We start from the raw sequence: 19,812 nt of genomic DNA, 5'->3' as shown, positions 1-19,812 counted from the left end.
CTGGAAGCCCTTTAATCATTAGCATATGAAAGAGAAATCTGCTAAGTGTATTCCCAAAAGGTACTGATTTCATAGGCTAACCCTCCAGGAAGAAAAGGGCATTGACTAACACTAGAAATGCCTTGCTTATGATGGATTTTCAAGCGCCCAAGATCCCCACCCCCCAACTCTGAGACCCTAGAATGACACCATCTAGTGCATCTTTCCAAAGGCTCAAGCCCTGCACACGCAGCCCTGCACACGCCTGGCTTGCGGTCCTGGCTCTGCCCCTGGAGGGCTGCGTGGCTTTGGCCACATTCTCCTTACCTGTACGGTGAAGGGGTAGGTAACGCCTTCTCCCCTGCACCTCTGCAGCTCTCAGGTTCTGTGTTCAGCGAAAGGTGGAGGTGGCTGTCAGAATTGACAACACAAAGCAGGTGTTTTTTAGTTCCTCTTGGCTCGAATTTCTGCCTCCTGGACAGAAACTGGGAAATAGGTGTGTTTCTGACTCCCTGGCATGGGTCACAGAATCCGAGTTGTGGGTGGCCGGCAGGAAACCCAAGTGACTCTAAAGACCCAGGTCCTAGCACTCTCCCTCCCTCAAAGAAAGTTCACCATGCCCTGATCCGTGAATAGAATACAGCCCGGTCGTCAGCCACCGTGTTCTCTGATTTATCCATGGCACCTAGCGCAGCGGCTGGCACGTAGTAGGTGCTCATTAAATATTGGCTGAACGATGGGTAGTTTCTCGTAGGAAGCGTCATCTAGGGGAGCCTCTTAAATGCAGATTCCTGGGCCCACTGCAGAGCTACCCGATTGTAATCCTGGTAGCAGAGCCCAGGTGGCCGTCGTGCCCTCCAGAGTTTGAGAGCCACAGTTATAAGCGTCTGAATAAAGTATGCTCCTAGGATCAGAAGGGAGAAAATGCTGTTGTTTTTAATTTTGAGCATTTGTCAGTGGTGACTATAATCAAGTGAAAAAGGTTCATATTGCTGTCGCCATTTCTGTGGAACCTGGAGGAGTCTGGGCTTTGCTGGGTTTATGTGCAAAGCAAACTTTCACTAATCTCAGGAGAGGCGAGGCCAATAAAAAGGCAGAGCAGATAGGAGCGAGCCACATGAAGTCCAAGTTTGGCATTATTATTGCCCTTCACTTGGAAGTCATAAAACAAGAAATGTGCCACCGTTCCAGCTTCTTGGGAGTGGTTAGCTGGTGTGAGGTTTTTCTCAATTCCTTTCAAGGGTCTGTGGCTTGGACCAGACACAGACCTGGGTTCGAATCTCAGCTGCGTCTCTAACTGCTTTGTCTTGGGCTAATCACTTTAACCCCTCTTAAGCTTTAGTTTCCTCAGTCATTACGTGGATATCATAATGCCGACTACTCAGGGTTGTTGAAAACAACCTGAGATGATACACATTCAGGTACCTGGCCCATGTGTGGTATGGAAAAGCGAAGTTTTAGCCAGTAACCTATAAACGGCTATCATATTGGAGCTGCAGGGTTCAGGAAAGGGTCGTTTAGTTTAGCTCCTTTGTTTTATCTTTGTGCAGGGGCCATGCTAATCTTCTCTGTGTCGTTCCAATTTTAGTATACGTGCTGCCCAAGTGAGCACAGCTCTTTTGTTTTAAAGGCAGGGAAACAGCCTGACGGAGGGCAAGCAAATTGCACAAGATCACCTAGCACCTTAGGTTTCTTGAGGGCTTCTGTTCTCAACGTAGATCTTTGAGTTTTTCCATGGACCAGAGAGGGTGAGGAGGCTGAGCTCTGTAGGTGGCTTGTGATGGAGGCATTTTGAAATGTGCTTTTGAAAAGAAAGCTACATATCTCAGGTGGGGAGTCTTATCACCTGAGTTGTTTGCCAGCCAGAAGCCTGTTCTGAGGACATAGTGATTGGTGAGAAAGTCCTTGAAGCTGCTCAGTTTGTGGCTCTTCTGTCGACACCAGAGTTTAAGGACACCAGAGTTTCGAGCACTGTTGAGGCCTTCCCTGGGAGGCCCTGTCTGGTACTGTGGTTGTGTAAGGCCAAAGCCTGGAGATGGCTGGCCTTGGGGACTCCCCAAGTCTGGCCTCTCAGCTGCAAGGGGCTCAACGCCAGTCACAGGCCATGCTGGATCTGGTAGGGACATCTCTGGAAACTTGTCCTGCAGGGTTCTGACTGGGGTCTGTGGGCAGCAGCAGCAAAGTCCTTGGTGCCAATGACGCTGACCTTGGTGACGGTGATGACGATGAGGGAGGACGAGCCCAGCTATCTGCCAGGTGCAGGGCCCAGCAATTTCTTTTACGTGCACTGATTTGTACAACCCTCACAAGAACCCTATGGGGAGGAAACTGTGGCTCAGAGAGGTTGAGTAAATGACCAAGGGCACACAGCTAGCGAGCACAGGATTCAAATCCGGATCTACAGGAGTCCAAGGCAGCCAGCAGCCTGTGAGTGCTGGAAGAAAGGAAAGTAACACCGGCCCATTCCTTCAAGGGACGTGTATTTTCTCCCCATTTTTACAGATGAGGAAACAGAGGACCAGAGTTTAGTGTTTTTCCCCATGAGGTCAGGCACCGTGCCAAGCACTTTACATATTTTACCTCTTCACTCATCATAACATCCCTATGAAGTAAGTAATTCTATGATTTCCACTGGTGTAGATGAGGAAACCAAGGCCTGACACTAGATGATTGGCAGGGGTTCAGAACCAGACAGTCTGACTGCGGTGGTGGTGGGCGGGGGGGGGGGTTGCCCATGCTCTTGATCTCCTGAGTTGCCCAATACTGAGACAAGATGTAGCAGGACTGGACCAGGACCCAGGACTCCTGAATCCCAGACTAGTGCTCCAAGGCTAGATGGAGGCTCTCTGTTGGGATTCTTTATTCCTTAAAAGCGCGCTGGCCTAAAGCCCAAAGAGTGAAATCACGCCCTGCGGTTCTGGGAACCTCAGACTGGAGAAGAAGGAAGCTCTTGCTCTGGTGTTCAAGTCTGAGCAGGTGTACTGAGAACTCTCCCTGTTTCCTCCTCTGGCTGGGAGGGAGCCCACGCAGGGTGGGCAGGGTGGGCAGGGTGGGGCAGCCCTCCTGAGTGCCAGTGGGGGAGGAGAGCAGGAGGCAGGCGTGCCCAATGAAACAGGCCTAAATCTTCCCTCCTTAGGCCTTTATCCAGGTGGTGCCCTCATGTGCTGCCTGGCAAACAGCAGGGCATGATGATGAGAGTCCAAGGTTACAGACAGGAGGCCTGAGTTCTGGTTCTGGCACCATCGGCTCCGGGCAGTTTCCTTATCTATTCAACGGGTGGTGGGGGTGTGGGGGGTATCAAAATCCTCTGGGTTCTATAGTTAACACATTATTTATTAAGCACCTACTGTGTGCCAGGCCCTGGAGATATAGCAAATGGGAAAGCAGATTTAGTCCCTGCCTTCATGGGTCTTAGGGTCTAGTAAGGAGAGACGTGAAGACCAAATCTTCACTGAAACAAATGTAAAATGGCAGCTATGGCCAGTGTTTTATTTTTATTTTTTTAAGTTTATTTATTTATTTTGAGAGAGAGAGAGAGAGAGAGAGAGAAAGGCACGGTGTGTGGGGGGGGGGGGAGGGAGAATCCCGAGCAGGCTCCATGCTGTCAGGGCAGAGCTCCATGTGGGGCTGGAACTCAAGAACTGTGGGATCATGACCTGAGCTGAATTAAGAATTGGATGCTTAACCAACTGAGTCACCCAGATGCCCCTAAAGGAAAGGCCTGTAGAGCTAAGGGGGCCCATGGCGGTGGGGGTGGCGGGAGAAAGAAGGGGTTGACAGTGTGAAGGGCAGTGGGGACCCAGCCGCTGAAGATGTGGTTACTAGGTAGATGGCTGCTGGTCAGTGGAAGGCACTGTGTGTGGGTGCGGGTATTGAGAGGGTTCATCAAAGGAACTGGGAGGCCAGGGGGCCTGGGGAAGCGGGCATGTGAGCCATGCATGGTAAGAGAAGTCATGGAAGTTTATTCAGGGGTAGGGGAGTGAAGACAGACCGGAGGGAGATGGTCAAACTTAACAGAATATGAGTCAATGCATTTTTCAAGGAAAAGAAAAAAAAAAAAAGGCCACCTCCTTTGAGGAGCCTTCCCTGATTTCTCCACCTTTGACCTATGGTTTTCCTCCCTCTCTGGTGTTGCAGCTCAGGCAGAAAACCTCAAACCTCTGGGGCAGTCGGACCTGAGCTTATGTACTGTGTCTTCCTGCTATTGAAATGCACAGTGACTTCAGACCAAGTCCTCTGCCTTCTCGGGCCTCAGTTTCCCCAGCTGTGCAGAAGCAGGTTGTCTCAAAGGACCCGCCCAGCGCTAACGCAACGTGATTCGCTCTGGCAGGAGCGGGGGGCTGCCCGCATTGCTGCGCAGGCACCGGGCCGCTGGCTGGGGCATCGTCACCGGGCTGCGGGCGCTTTCCTCCGGGCCGGGGGCTGCGAGCGAGGACCCCGGCGCCAGACGTGGCGCAGGAAAGTGGGGGCGCGACCCCCGGCTCGCGCGGGCACCGCGCGGCCCCGCCCCCGCAGCCAGCGGCCCTGCGGCAGCCGGGCCCTGAGCTCCGCCCTCCGCCTCCCGCCGGCCTCGCTCCCTCCTCCCGCCTCCCTCGCTTGCTCGCTCGCTCCCTCCCCCCGGCCGGCTCGGCGCTGACTCCGCCGCACGCTGCAGCCGCGGCTGGAAGATGGCGGGGAACGACTGCGGCGCGCTGCTGGACGAAGAGCTCTCCTCCTTCTTCCTCAACTATCTCGCCGACACGCAGGTACGGCCAGCAGGGGCCGCGGGCCGGGGGCCAGGGGTGCTGAGCTGCGGGGGCTGCCGTCGCAGCCGCGGAGGCCGGGAGGCGACGGTGGGTGCATCGGGGGTTCCCGGCTGCGGAGCCCCCCTTTCCTTGCACCCCGAGAGGATCTCTGTTTCGGAGGTAGGGAGCTGGGGGCTCCCCCCGCGCAAGCCGGAGCGTGGGGGGAGCTACGGCCGCTGGGGAGGGTCTGGCCTCGGGTGCTTGGAGTCTGCCCCCCCGCGCCGGCAGAAGTGGGGGTTACCGCGTTTCCTTGGGGAGGTGGAGCCGCGCCAAGGTGTGGGGGACCCTCAGGCTGGCCCTGGGTGCTGGAGGCGCGCCCTCAGACTGCCGGCACTTGCTGCCGTACTTTCACGTGGACTTGTGGCCCCGGCTCAGGCGCCTGCCCGGGTCCCCCGAGTGCCCTGGTCCTCCGGTCTCGGGTGCCCGGAGTGCTGCTGCTGGCCCCCCGCGGCTCCCCATCGGCGCCTGCAGCGCAGAGTTTCCTGCCGGTTGCCGGCTAAGGGCTTAGGGGGTCTGCGGGGCACGTGGACATGCGGCCGGAGATAGCACCTTCCTGGTTTCGCTACCGGCCGATCCCCCGGGGGGAAAAGCACGGCAGGATGGGGGTGGAAAGGCTGTCTGGGGGCGCCTGGGTCCCCCCTGCGGCGCGCGGCCCCGGTGCGCGCCCGGCGATGCTGGGGGAAGGGAAGGCGAGGCGGCGTCCCGGGCTCTGGCTGCGCCTGGGAGCCCCACCGGCGACACGCGCGTGACAGGAGAGGGTGCTCTGGTGTGCCGGGGCGGGGGGAGGCGAGAGAGCTGGTGACTTGGAGACGGGGAGCGGGGGGGGGGGTGCTGCTGCTGGGACGAGCCGCCACCGAAAATGCCTGCACTAGGCGTACGCGCCCCCCACCCCTTCCTTGGTTTTCCCCACCCCATGCCTGTTGCAAGCATAAAGTTTGGCCCCATAGTTATGGCTTTTTCTCCCGGCGCCCGGCTGCGGGTAGCGGGGAGGCTGGGGATGCGGCGGAGGCGAGAATGAGACCCCGGATGCGGGCGCACGGCTGGGCGCGGAGAGGGGGCCGCCGGGCGGAACCGGGCGCGGCTCGCGAGGGCTGGTTTGGTACCTGGAGTCGGAGCGCCGGTGCCGGCTCGTTTTGCATAACACTGGAAGGGAGGGGGAAGGCGGAGGGGGGGCGGGCGGTGGGAGGAGAGAGAGGGAAACTTTGCTTCTTGTTATAATCTGCCTGTCTTTGGGCGGCAGCAGCTGTCATGGGACCGGGTGGGCGGGGAGAGGCTTGCAAGCTGACTCCTAGCCGTGAGACTCGACTTGGAGGGGACGCGCAGCAGCCGAGACGTTCAGCTCCGGGCGGCGACTCCCGGCTGGCGGCTGGGACGGCGCGGCGTGGCGGGGTGTCGCGGAGAGGAAGCCCGCCGCGCGCGGGAGAAGGCCGACCCTCGCCCGCTGCAGACATCCATGCGTCAGGGAGCCGCGGGGCCTCGTGGTCGGTGGCGGGCGTGCTGGGGTGGTTTCGGGGCTGGGGCCGAGGGGGTGGTGGCGTGTGATCGCGCAGTCTTAGGGCCGGGGGTGGGGTGGGTAGTGTGTGTGATGAGCGGTCTGCGCGCGCGGGTGTGTGTGTTTGTGTGCACACGCCGCGCGCGCCGGGCGCGTACCTTTACCTCTGACGAAACTGCAGTGGAGCTCCCGCGGCGGTCACCGGGCGCCGTCGCCCGCCCCGCGCCCACGTCTACTCGGAAGGCAGATCCCAGCCCCAGCACCACCGCCGCCCCGTTACTGCCGCCCCCCTCCCCAGCCCCAGCCGACAGCCTGGGCCTAGGAGGACTGGGTGCGGGCGGGACAGAGCTGCCCCCGGGAAAGTTCTGTCCTCATCTCTTGCACTTGTCTGGGGGTGCCTCCAAACCTCGCGACTGAGACTCGGGTGAAGGAAGCCTGAAATAGCAGGAGACTCGTTCGGTGACCCAGAGCAAAAACCGTCCGTTCTGGACCCTGGTTTTAACTCCATCTTTAGTGTTCTTTGGCTCACCAGTGATTCATTATTTGCCCTTTAGTCTTGCAGTGGGCCTACCCTGCAGGGATATTTCACCCAAGGAAACTAGAAAATTGGGTAATCGGGTGTCAGCAGAAGCAGTGCAGTGAAAGTTAATCTGGGACGTTTGCTTTTTTTATTTAACCACGTGACAGGCAGAGGCTCCTCTGGTGATCTTTGCCGGCCCAACTTGGGAAATGTAATTGATAGGGGAGCTTTGCAGCCACCCCTAGAAGGTTCATAGAGCCCAGCCGGAAGAGGACCTGGGCGGGCCATCGCGTGCCTCCTCATTTTACAGTTGGGGTTAGAGGCTGCGAGGGGTGAGCGGCTTGTACAGGACCACGCAGCCAGCGGGTGACAGAGCCACCCAGGGCTCCTGACTCCAGGTCCTGTGTGTTACCTCGAAATAGCACTGGACTTGGAGTCAGAAGGCCTGAGTGGAGTCGCCTTCCCCACTCTCTGGCTGGGTGACCCCAGAGCGAGCCATTTGAACTCTCTGAGCCTCCTTTCCTCCATCTGTCAAATGGGGCTGGTGTTGCAGGCAAGAGAAGAGGAGGTCGAGGTGGTGGGGGTGAGCTCTGCTTGCATGTGAGATGTCTGGTTGTTCCTGCAACTCCCTCTCCTCTTCCAGACCCTCCCTGTCCCTCCCTCCATTCCCGACCCCCCCCCCCCCCCAAGGGGTGGGGAAAGCGAATAAAAAGCTAATTTATTGTCTTTATCCAAAAGACTTGTCTTTGGTGGCTAATCCAGAGTTAGAGAGAGGGAGGACTTGTGTTTAGGAGACTTAACTTTTACCCATTCGGGCCAAAGTTCAGAAATTCTGCAGACCGAGGATTGTGAAAGTCTCTTGGAAAGGTTTGGGGCACGTATCCCAGAGGACTTTGGGTTGGCTTCACCTTTGCCCAGCCTGTGCCCCTTGCCTCCAGTGCCCTCACCCACTGTTCCTGCATGGCCCTCTCGAGCAGGCCTTCCTTTCCTGGCTTGCTCTGCTTTGTGTCTCTTTTGGTTTTCTTAGTCTATGTGATACAACCAAGCATTTTGTGTGTGAGTCCTGTGGCCCAGTAAGATTCTGGAACTAGAGTTGTGCCTTTCATCTCTTTGTGGCCCCGTGGCACCTGCCACCGTGCTGAATTCCTTTGCTTGGCTCTTGGCTAGGCACGTGAATTACAGGGGAAGCTCCTAGGCGGTCCCTGAGACAGCTGGGCAGTCAGTATGGGTAGAAAGGAATGCAGAAAGCTACAGCTATAGGCCATGACTTAGGCTCTAAAGGCCACACAGTAAGCTCACACTAAATATGGGTTGTTTGAAGTCACTTGGGACATCAATCATAGATAGATGCCCAAAATGTCAGAGCTTTACAAATCATGTGGTCTAATCTCTTACCACTTAAAAATATTCAATTATAGAATTGTTAGAAAATACTGGCAAGCATGAAGAGGAAATTGAAAATAGGTAATCTTACCCAAAGGTAACCCCTGTTAATTTTTATATATATTTCCAGACCTTTCTTTCCAACTGATTCCTATCGATTATATCTTTTGCACAAAAATGGAGTCACTCCTATCGATTATGTCTTTTGCACAAAAATGGAGTCACTCATTATATACTAATTGTAACTTGGAATCATGCTGTTGTAATATGCTTTTTTTTTCTCCTCCAAACAATATGCTGTGATTGTCTTTCCACATCAATAAATATTCTACTTAATATCATACTATCTGAATGGTTATATAGTATTTCATTGAGGGTTGAACCAAAATGTATTTAATGAGTCCTTTATTGTTAGTCATTTAAGTTGTTTACAATTTTTGTTGTTCTTGTAAGCCATGCTGAAATGAATATCTTTGCATATGTCTTCTTTCCTTCATTTAAATTCCTAGAAGTGAAATTACTCTGTCAAAGGAACTATGCAGGCGTTTGGGAAACACATTTCTGGATTGCCTTCTAGAAGGATTGTGGTAATTTACACACTTACCAGCATTGTGTGGGAATGCCTGGTTCCCTGTAGCCAGAAAACTTGGTATTTTAATTGGTTTACATTTTTGCCAGTCTGTTCATCAATAAATTCTTTTAACCTTTTGTTTTAACGTGCATTTCTTTGATCACTTGTAATGCTTCCCCCCTGCCCCCCCATATGATGATTTTTGGTTCTGTTCTGTAAAATGTCATGTTTATGATTTGGCCCATTTCTCAATTGGTGTCCTATCCCCTCAGTGTTCTAAAATTGGACCTGAGTACTGAGAAGGGGCCCCGTCACATGGAGATTTGGGAAAGTGGCTTGAACTCCTAGTGTTCACCTGTTGGGTATGCAGTGTTGCAGCTTCCATAGCCCCCCAGCTTCCATGGCCCCCCATGCCAGGGCTAACTTCTTTTCCAAGTCAACATTGCAGGCATCTAGAGGGGAAGGTTGGAGTGCAGCCTTGGCTGGGTGCCTTTGCCCACCCCTCACCTGTGTGGGAACAGGGAGAGTAACTTCTTCACCTGAGCCCAGAAGGGGACATGTGTGCTGGCTTTGTTTACCTGAGGGCAGGGCTCCACTTTCACTGGGGCTCCGTGGCTGGTACTAATGATCAGGATGCCTGTGAAAGCCAGGAAAGGCAATGGCCCAGCAACTGGGCCCTGGGGGGCTCATATTTCCCCTTCACCTTGGGACTCTCCTCTCCCCAGCTGCTGCAGGCCAGCCAGAAGCTTCACCATTGCCAGGGTATGAGTCACCCTTTTCCCTCTCTCTCTCTCTCTCTCTCTCTGGAATAATAGAAGGAATACTGGCTTGAGTCAGAAGCAGCCTTGCAAATGGGGACTTGGGCTTAGAAGTGAGGTCATAACATGAGCACTGCAGTGCTAACAGCTAACTCCTCCTTCATCATCCTCAACGACATCTGTCAGAGCATCCTTTAGATGCCGTGCACTCTGCCAAGCATTGTTTTTGCATTGTTGTGTTTTGTCCTCAGGGAGAGTCTACAAAGGGTAGGTGCCATTATATTACCATTTTACAGATGAGGATTTTAGTTGCAGAGAACTGGCTGGCTTGCTGAAGATAATCTACCTACGCTATCTTGGAGTGAGTAGAAGAGCCAGGATCAGAGGCGAGGTTCCCAGACCATGTGACTCCAAGCTCCCGAGGCAGGGAGAGGCAGGGACGACTTCTGTGCAGTGTGTTTCTAGCACCTCGAGCGAATGAAGGCACGTTGCAGAGAGAGAGAGAGAGAGAGAGAGAGAGAGGGAAGACAACTCATCAGGCCCTCTGCTTCTCTAGGCCTCAGTTTCTCAATCTCTGAAGTGGGGATCGTAGTCCCTAACTCCCAGGGGTGAGAGTCAAATAATATAATGTATATAAAATGAGTTGCAGCCTGCAGCTCAGAACACTTCGAATTCTTTTTGAAGCACTTTGGAAGGGCAGGATTAAGTGTAAGCAAACTCCCCTTCATGCAGTCCTTTTTTTATGCAAAAGAGGGAAACATAATTCTTATGTGAGGGTGAAGGAGACCCAGATAAAGTCATTTGGAAGAGAATGAGCAGGCCCATTTGCTATTTCTTCTCCAAGGTACTCCAGTGCCTCGCATGGGTCCTGTGGACTCTCGGTTGATGTAGAATCGATTGGATTGGATTGGATTGCCCTTTCTGTTCCTCTCCCCCTCTTCCGTTCTGGGTCTTGTCTTTTCATGACTATGGGATTCCTGCAGTTGCTAGAATGCACGTCTGATGCCATTCCCTCGCTCACACATTCCCCCCCCCCCCCCCCCCCCCCACGTGGCTTCCAGGACTTTTACACTAAAGCCCCAAGTTTAAATATTCAAGGGCCTCCAAGGACTTGAACTTGGAGAGCCAGGCCCCTGACATTATCCTGCTTTGTCTACTTTCCCTTTCGGTATGGGTGTCCCCTCCCTCCTCCCCCAGGGTATGTCATGAATCTTCTTCCTGGAAGTGTAGTCTATCTCCTCTGCCACTGTTTCTCCCATTTCCATACTCATCCTTCCAGATCCAGCTCCGATGCCATTGTTTTGGTGCCACCTTCTCCCCGCTCTCCAGGCACAGCTGCTCATCCCTGGTGTGTCCACTGCACTCACTCATCCTACGTGGGTTGGCCTTGGCCGGTTGCTGGCTGTGAGACCCCTGGTGGGTCCCATAACCTCCCTGCACTCCTGTTCCCTCCCGTATAAAGATAACAATAAATAGTACTTGCCTTATAAAGTTGTGGCAAGAAGTCAATGAAAATCAAATGCAAACGGATTGAAAGCACCTAACGCGATGCGTGCCGTATAATAAGCACCAAATCGTGGGTATGTTTTTTTTCCTAATGTAGGTCACATTAAGTTTACTCATTTAGGAAATCACTCCACCCCACCGTTTAAATGTATTCCTAGCCCACCTGCACTTCAGGCTCCTCCCACCCCCACACCTGTCCTCCAGGGGAAGCCTCTTAAGTCTACCACTCACATGGACGGTGCTACCTACTGTCCCTCTGGTGTCCCTACTGTCCCTCTGCGTGTTTTTGTCCCTACCGCTAGGTTGACAGATCTGGGAGGGCAAGAAATAGTATTTTTATCCTGAGCTAGCTTTCCGGTTACCTGTTACGTAGATGATTTTATTTATTTTTTTTTTTTTTTGAGCAGAAGAATGTTTTATGTGATTAGGTGTCAGGTTCTCTGAAGAGAAGTTTGTGTTTTAAACATTTTACTCTGGAAAATGTCCAACACATACAGAAGGGGCCGGCCACGGAATGGTATGGTGAATCCCCATGTTCCCATCAGCCTCATTCTGCCATTTTGGACCCATGGCCATTCTTGTTCATCCATGCACACACCACATCCTGTCGTCCGTGACTGTTTCAGTGTGTATTTGTGAAAAGAGACTTTTGAGTACTATCACATGGTTTCTCCCAGTAACGGTGACATGGGCTCTGTTGTCCCCATTTTGTAAGTGCACAGGGATTGGGTTAGTCACTTAGGGGCTTGCAGCTCGTGAGGGTCTAGCCTGGGATTTGAACATTGACCCCTGAGCCCCGTCCTGTCCTGCCATGCTTGGGAGGGTCATTGGAGAGCATCCACTCTTTCCCTGCCTTTTCCAGAAGAGGAATACGGAGCGAGGCACAGAAGAAGCCACTTAGCTGGAAGAGGTCCAGGTCCCTGACTCTCAGACCTATTCTTTTCCAGTATCAGGACTTGGGGAGGGGGTGTCTTGGCTCTGGGGGACAGACAGGTGGATAGTCCTCAGAGAGACACTGTTGCCCAGGTGGCTGGGCTTTGTGGTGGCTGTGGGATCCTGGGGTGCATTCCACTGCCACCCCTGGACAGGCTGCATTTGTTTCCTACTCTTACAGCTCCTAAACCCCAAAGGCCCCCCCCCCCCATGCCCCTAGCAGTTAACCCTGGGTTTCTTCATTAGGTGCTTTCATAACGATTACCCAGTGAGTGAGTCAGGGGGTGGCGATGGGGGGTCAGAAGCCTGGGTTCACAGGGCTGAGGGAGGGTCTGATCTGAAGCATACAGCTGGGCTGGGCACAGGGTCTATAGGCCCCTGATGGCAGCTAGACTCCTGGGCTCCCCACCCTGCCCTTTCTTTCTTTTTAAATTTTCCCCCCCACCCTGACTACTCTTTAGGGCAGAGACAGATTTGCTGCCCAGGAGTAAGGTAGGAGACCAGAGAGACTTTTACAAATGGGAGGGTAAAGTCATTGATTAATTATCCCCAAAGACCTGTCATTACAGCTCCCTTTTTTAGGTAAGAAAACAAACATTTGCCCCGATTACTTGTTTAAGTGGCTGAGAGACCTTGAGCCCTAGGGTTGGGCTCTGATTCTGGGAGCCCTGTGACCTTGGCACAGGCTTCTTTGTGCCTCAGGTGTTTCACCTGGGAAGTGGGACGGATAGTAGCACATAGTTTGGAGGGTTTTAGGACTAGTTGACATGATGCCTGTAAAATGCTTAGGAATATTCAGTGAGTAGGAGCCATTGTTAGTAATAAAACAGACAAATCCAGTGTAGACCCCGCCTTTTGCCGTCCCACTGAGCTCTGGGGCCTTGATCCCATTGAGGCCCTGAGGTTTCTCTTCCAGAGTATTATGTTTTCCTTCCCCCTCTGCTTCCGAGGGAGCTGAAGAGGAATCCCACCCAACCTTAGCAAGGACCGCAATATTGACTTTTAGAAAACTGAATCCAGTTAGATGCTACTTGAAGAGAGAAGAACCAGGTAGTGGTTAAGAGCTCTCGGCTTTGGAGTTTCGCTGCCAAGGGTTTAAAATCAGGGGCCTACCACTTACTAGCTGTGTGACTAGACACTTGAGCAAGTGTCTTAACCTTTCTGGCCCCAGTTGTAGAAGCAAGCTCCTGGATATGGCATTCAAGGCCTCACGTACACTATTGGGGAGAATCGTGGTGTTTTCTTTCGATAGCTACAGCAGAGAATGGATGACGCTCGCAGCATTGCCTGACATAGAGTAAGCACTCAGCAAACAGTTGCCACTAGGATGATGACAATGACAAGGATGTATAAACACACCAGTGGAAAACAGCTTTCGGGGAGCTGGAGTGCCTTACAGACCATCTTACTCAGTGCCCTTACCTCGAAGTGAGGAAACAGGCTGGGAGCTGACCAGGGACTGGCTTCGGGTCACCTAGCAGAGGCAGGACAGGACCCCTAGCTCCTGTCTACATGGGCAGGGCTGGCTCTGGATAGCAGACGCTCGGCTGTCTGGGACCCACTGTCTGGGAACTCAGCCGGGCGAGCCCTGCTTGGCTGAGAGGGATGTTCCCCAGCAGCCCTGCAGCCGTGTTTTCTCCCTTGCTTGCCTGGCAGAACACAGCCATTTAGCAGAGGGAGAGCGAGGAGACGTTAGAAACCAAGCCCTGAGCAGTTGCGGCAGCCGGCCCACGAGTGGCTCCCTGAGGTTGCCATGGCAAACAGCCTTGGCAACGTGGCTGTTGGAGCCTTTATTTCTGGTCTCAGCCTCCTCGCGGGAAGCGTGGTACCCAGGACGCTGGGGAGGAGGGCCCTGTCTTGGCTCCTTGACACCATGGATGACCCGGCCTCCGCACTGCTCGTGATCCCGGAGGCTACAGCAGCCACTGTTCAAAACATCTGCGGGTCCACCCTGCACAGCCTGCAGAAGTGAGCTCCTGGTGATGGCATTCAAGGCCTCAAATGCCTGCCTACCCTTCTATCAATTTGTTCCTCAACTAGTATGAGACTATGCCATGCTGGATCTGGTGCTGCAGAAACAGAACAATATAATAATCTTAACATGGACCTGGTGTCCGGGGTTCGCAGTCTGGCCTCAGGTTCCTCGGTCAGGTCCTATGCCAAGTTAGTCATGTAAATTATTCACAGTCACATTAATCTCTGAGGAACCCCATGAAGGAGTGCCCATCGGTCTCCCCATTTTACAGTTGAGTAGGCTGAGGCTGACTCCACAGAGTTTGTGGTGTTGGTGCCATTCCTTCCTGTGCCAGGCAGCCGCTAGGACTCCTAGCATGAGGCGTCTGTCTCCTCTCCCCACCTCTGGCTGCATCCTTCAAGGCCCAGCGTGAGTTCCACCGCATCTAATTCTCCCTCTTGCAAGTGGGCCCTTTCTGCTCTGTGATCCCCCCGTCTATTACAGACCTCTCATGTGCCCTGCCCCACTGTGTACTCTACCACCCTGCTGAGCTTATCCCTGCCCTCCAGTCACCCCAAAATAAAACGGGGAAGCTGGCTAAAGGGGAGAGCTTTGACCATCCAGGACTTTGCACTTGGCATGCAGGGAGGAGTCAGCAAAGGTTTTCTGTTGTTGTTGTTTTTCTTTTTAGTAGGCTCCATGCCCAGAGTGGGGCTTGAACACATGACCCTGAGATCAAGAGTCGCATGCTCTACTGGCTGAGCCAGCCAGGTGCTCCAGCAAAGGTTTTCATTAATATTGTTATTAATAACAGTAATCGTAGAAACAGCTAACGCTTAATGACCACTTGATTCATGCCAGGTTCTAGGCTGGGACTTTCGGGTGCATTATCTTGTTTAATCCTCAACCATCTGGTGAGTCTGGTGCTATGACAGACCAGAAAGCAGAGGTTGCAAGTTCAGTGGCTTGCCCCGCATCCTTCAGGCAGATAGTGGAGAGGCTGGGACTTGAACCTGGGTCTGCCTGGCTTCAGAGCACTTGGTCTTAACCACCGCAGTGTGGGTAATCTGGCTGAGCACAGAGAAAGGACTCCAGTGTGGGTGATGGGCTACAGGAAGGAGGCATCTGCACTTGGCTTCAGCAAAGGGGGGGGCGGGTGCTAAGTGGAAGTGAGTGGGATGTGAGAGAGAAGGCCCAGAGTGCAGGGGCCTCAGTGAGACAGGGGTGCTGAGACAGGGGTGCGGAAGGGGAGTTGCTTTGGGGGAGGATTTGTATGAAGAGTAGACATCCATTTATTCAGGGCCCACTGTGTGCAAGGTTTGTCCCCACCCCTGGCTTTCCCTAGAGCCTTGTTAAATGCAAAACTCTGGTCCCAGCTTGTGATAACCTTTGTTTATGTGTTTATTCTTCACTGTTCTCTCCTCTACCCACTCAGGACCGGAGATCCCTAAGGAAAGGGACCTCATCAAGCTGGTTCACCATCAGATCCCCCAGTGCCTTACCAGATGCAGGTACAATGTAGGCCCTCAATAGATGTTTGTTGACTGACTGTCTGAACAAATGCTATTTGAGCTTTCAGGAAATTCACCAACCCATTTGCTTGGCCCCAGAGGCCCCTTCTCTGCTTGGAACTATGTTGGGGTGTGTGGGCGAGGGGACTGGGGGAGTTGTACCTGTCTTCACAAGGGGCCTGCTGCCCTTGTCTCCAAGATAGGACTTGCACACAAAGGAATCAAGGACAAACATTTTTTGGAGCCTCCAGAACCCCGCTATCAGAACACATCTGTAGTGGACATGTCTTTGTAGAACATTAAACCACTGCTGGAATCCAGTCTGTTACAGGGCATTGCTCTGGCCCCACTGTGGAGGGGCTCAGGGCTTCAGGAGTCTCTGTGGTTGCAGGGAGGTGTCTGGTCTAATATTTCCACACCTTCCAAAGAAATCAAAACCAGCACCTTCCTTTGGGCCTTCTGGCCATTGCCCGTGTGCTTATTCCGGAGGAATGGGGCAGACTGGCCTCCACTCTGGAGGAAGAAAGGGGGGAAATTCAGGCAGGAAAAGGAGAGAGGGAGCCCTCAGGGTCCAGTGACCACACTCTGTAGCCTGAGACAATTAACTCCACGTGGTGTCAATCTTGCCTTGCACAGAATCCACTCAAGACTCTGTTCTGCATAGTATCACACCCCCCCCGCCCCGCCCTTCCTGCTCAGGACCAACTCACTCTTAGTTTACACACCATTCTTACAAGCCTGGAAGTCCTGTTCACACCTCATGACTTCAGTAGCAGTAAGCCAGTTCAGTTAGTGTGTGTGTGTGCAGGCATGGGACAGGTTGGGGGTGGGGACGCGGTTCTATCAGAGGTAGAAACACGTGGACATGTTTCTGTTTGGTAAGGGGGCAAGGAGGCCTCTCGTTCCGGAATACACCTTACAGAAGTTACAAGGTTAATGGGCCATAGAGACAGAAATTTTCCCAAGGAGAGGTATATTCTGTCCAGTGTTCTCTGTTCGAGGAAGCAAGGAAGAGTGAAGTACAATTTGGCATTAACCACCTAAAACAGGAAGTCGATCAAAAGCAGGAAAAGTTCCAAAGTTACCTACAAACTTGCCTTATGTGAACACACGTTATTCCCCAATAATGCCAAGTGAGTAAGGAGTCGGTCCTGCCATAGAAGTTTCTCTGAAAGTTAATGCAGTTAACTTTAACAGTTTAACTGTGAATGTGAGGTGTTGGTTTTTGTATTTTTAGGGCTGCACAGGAGTATGTATGTATAGATGCGGTAGGAGTCTGTATGACTGGCCTCAAGAAATTGTGTAGCCCTGGGGCACCTGGCTGGCTCAGTCTCTGGAGCATGCGACTCTTGATCTCGGGGTTGTGAGTTCACCCACGTTGGGCATAGAGATTACTTAAAAATAAAACCTAAAAAAAAAAAAAAAAAAATGTGTAGCCTCATGATTAATGAGAGCAAACTGTCTGGTTCAGATCTTAGCTGTGTGATCCAAGGAGTTAGACAGCTGCTCTGTGCTCTAGTTACCCAGCTCCCAGATGGGAATACTAATATGTCCTACCTTCCAGGGTTGGTAGAACTAATCAGTGGTTCTCAACCATGAGTGCATATCGGAATCAACTGTGTAATTAAAACAATAATAATTACACGTCTGGGGCTATCCCATACTCAGTGAATGAGAATCTTTGAGAGCCGGCCCTTAAGCTTCTGTGTTTTTAGAAGGCTCCCTCTCATGGCACCCTGCTTTCGTCTTGAACAATCAGATACTGTTCGTAGAGTATCTGGCATTAACTCTGTCATTCCCTCCCCTCTCTGTCCTTTCTGCCTTAGTCCAGAACACAGGGTAGCACTTAGGATACAAAAGACCCAGAAGCAGATAGAAGCCCCTTCTGTATAAAGCAGGGTAGCTTCCTTATGTGGCATTTCCACTCGATCTTCACATCAATTCTGTGTTGTAGGCAGGGGCGGGGGGATACTATTCCCATTTTACAGATGGGGAAATGGAACCGAGAGAGTGCAGCAGATCAGTTGTCAGCTATTGCCTTCGTCTCTATATCTGTCTTCCTTGATCCTCAGTCGCCTCCTCACTTACGGGGCCACTCGGGAGGGTTGGGGGAAATCAGGATTACTTCAAGAGGTGGGTGGATTGGAAGAGGGGAAAAGGAAGGAGCTTGAGGGAATGCAAGCCATTTACAGATCCTCAGATCAGGGATCGTTGGATTTATCGGGACCCTTACAGATCAAAGGGTGTTTGTTGGTCATGGTCCCAAGCCATATGGTGGTTTAGGGGAAGCAAGGGGATTAGAACCCTGTTCTCTGGATGCCCAGCTCACTGTCCTCCCAGCTGTATGTGCCGCTTCTATGGAGTGGACGGGGTGTGGCTCAAGTGATCACGAAAATAGTCTTCAAGTTAGTGTAGTGAGGCCTTTGCACGTGCTGTTCCCTCTTTCAGAAATGCTCTTCCCAGGCATCATGGTTTGCTGTTCCCTTTCCTCCTCCAGATCTGCTGAGACATGTCCTCATGAAGGCTTTCCCTGACCTTCCTGCTCTGACCCCTTTCTATCCCAGCACCATATTCTCTTTTCTTTAAGGCACATACCATTCCCAAATACGCTCATGTTTCTGAATTTGTACCTCGTTGGTTGCCTGTTGCCCCTGTGGGAATGAAAGGCTCCACAAGGCCTGTATATTGCCTGAGTGGTTTCCACTGTATCCCTAGCACCTAGCCCAGGGCCCAGCACATGATTGGCCTTCACTGAATCTTCCTTCCTTCCTTCCTTCCTTCCTTCCTTCCTTCCTTCCTTCCTTTTCTTCTTTAACATTTATTCAGTTTTGAGAGACAGAGACAGAGTGTGAGCAGGGGAGGAGCAAAGAAACAGGGAGACACAGAATCCGAAGCAGGCTCCAGGCTCTGAGCTGTCAGCACAGAGCCCGACACGGGGCTCGAACTCAACTGTGAGATCGTGATCTGAGTCGAAGTCAGATGCTTAACTGACCGAGCCACCCAGGCGCCCCTGAATGTTTCTTGAATGAATGAATGAATGAATGAATTTGCTTTGAGCCCTTAATCTGTACTGGCCACTGGGGTGAGCTCGCTTAATTCTCCTGGCAGCCCCCGGAGATAAAGCCCCATTCTTCAGGTGAGGGACTCGAGGCTCAGAGGGTGAGTGGTGGACCGGGAGGATATGGCTTCTTTACTGACCAGCCCCCCATCTGGGGCCCAGCAGGCAGGTGTGACCAGGGACCTGTCCCCCAGGAATCATACCCCAGTGTCCCGGGGACCTCACGCCACCTTCTCCCCAGGGTTGGGCAACAGCCCTTCCTTGTTGCATGGGTACGGCCCCGTGTCGTGCTCAGCAGCACCCTGGGCCTTCAACTTCTCCAGCACTTGCTCTTTGTCCTAGTGGCCGAGGATGTGGCCGCCTGCTTTGTACTTTGCAGCCCAGCCACCAGCAGGAAGGTGGCGGTCTCCCACCTCTGGGGGTGGGGGTGGGGTGGTCTGTAAGCTGGACACTGTAGCAGGTGGGCCTAGAGGACAGTGGTGATATTTTGCCCAAGATTCCTCTCCCTCGAGCCACAGTTGGCCCAGATTAGTGGATCAAGTCCTGGGGAGAGCAGGATGGGCTCAAGGATGAAGTGAAAAGCGTGAGGGGGAGGAGAGAGATTTAAATTCCACTCCAGAATGAGGAGAAAGGTCTCCTTTGGTCAGGTGACCTTGCGGTAAGTTTTCAGTGATCCAATTGTGGAACAGCGAGGGAAGGAGAGCTGTCAGCTGGCTCCAGTGGTAGTCGTTAGCCTGAGGTCTGGATTTCGAGGGCCAGCACAAGGCAGGCTTGGATAGAGGTTAGTTAAGACTAGAGCTTTCGGCCAGAGTCTGAGTCTAGGATCTTTAGCAGCTGAGTGACTTAGAGCGTGTTAGTTAGTCTGCCTGGGTCTCAGTTTCCTTACCTGAAATGGGATAATAATCAGTATTTCAGTGGGCGGTTGAAACGAGAAGATAATAATGTTTGAAGAGAGTGCTGTGCCTGGGTGTTGTTATTAGCAATAGTTACAATCAGTGACCGCTTGCTTTGATGACACATTGATGGAGGAGACTTGGAAGACCCCATGAATTACAGACTGTAGGTTAGCATTTGGTGCCTCTTCCTTTTTCTGTCCACGCAGCAGTCACTCCCTGGGTGTGGGAAGCGAGGATTGCAGATTTGCACAAGCCCTGCTCCTTGGCCCAGGAAGAACCCATCTGCAGATGGCCATGGAAAGTGGCCGGTGCAGAGGGAGTGTCCAGACAGTCTGTGTAGCAGACGGCGTGTGGAGAGGTGAGCTGGAGCTGGCTGACATGGTGGGGAAGGGCATCGCAGGGAGAGACCAGCCTGTCACAAGGCCCTGTTCGTCCTGTGGCTGGTGAACGAGCCGTGAGTGACTCAG

At 52.9% G+C, this 19,812-nt stretch overlaps 1 protein-coding gene and 1 non-coding gene across 2 annotated transcripts in view; one reads left to right on the top strand and one right to left on the bottom strand.

Annotated features, from left to right (window-relative positions):
- Positions 1-1,483: 1,483 nt before the first annotated feature.
- Positions 1,484-1,591, bottom strand: LOC122202581. Its single transcript, XR_006194745.1, has one exon. It is a non-coding gene; the product is annotated as a U6 spliceosomal RNA (small nuclear RNA).
- A 3,024-nt stretch (positions 1,592-4,615) lies between these two features.
- PPARGC1B (PPARG coactivator 1 beta) overlaps positions 4,616-19,812 on the top strand; it is a 105,226-nt gene continuing 90,029 nt past the window's right edge. Inside the window, 1 exon segment of the mRNA XM_042949451.1 lies at positions 4,616-4,724. Within this exon segment, the coding sequence (XP_042805385.1) occupies positions 4,647-4,724 (78 nt within the window). The 5' untranslated portion in view covers positions 4,616-4,646.

The sequence above is a fragment of the Panthera leo genome, chromosome A1 (assembly GCF_018350215.1).
Source record: "Panthera leo isolate Ple1 chromosome A1, P.leo_Ple1_pat1.1, whole genome shotgun sequence".
Taxonomy (NCBI): domain Eukaryota; kingdom Metazoa; phylum Chordata; class Mammalia; order Carnivora; family Felidae; genus Panthera; species Panthera leo.
Note: the sequence above shows the minus strand (reverse complement) of the source record. Positions and strands in the feature narration are given on the sequence as shown.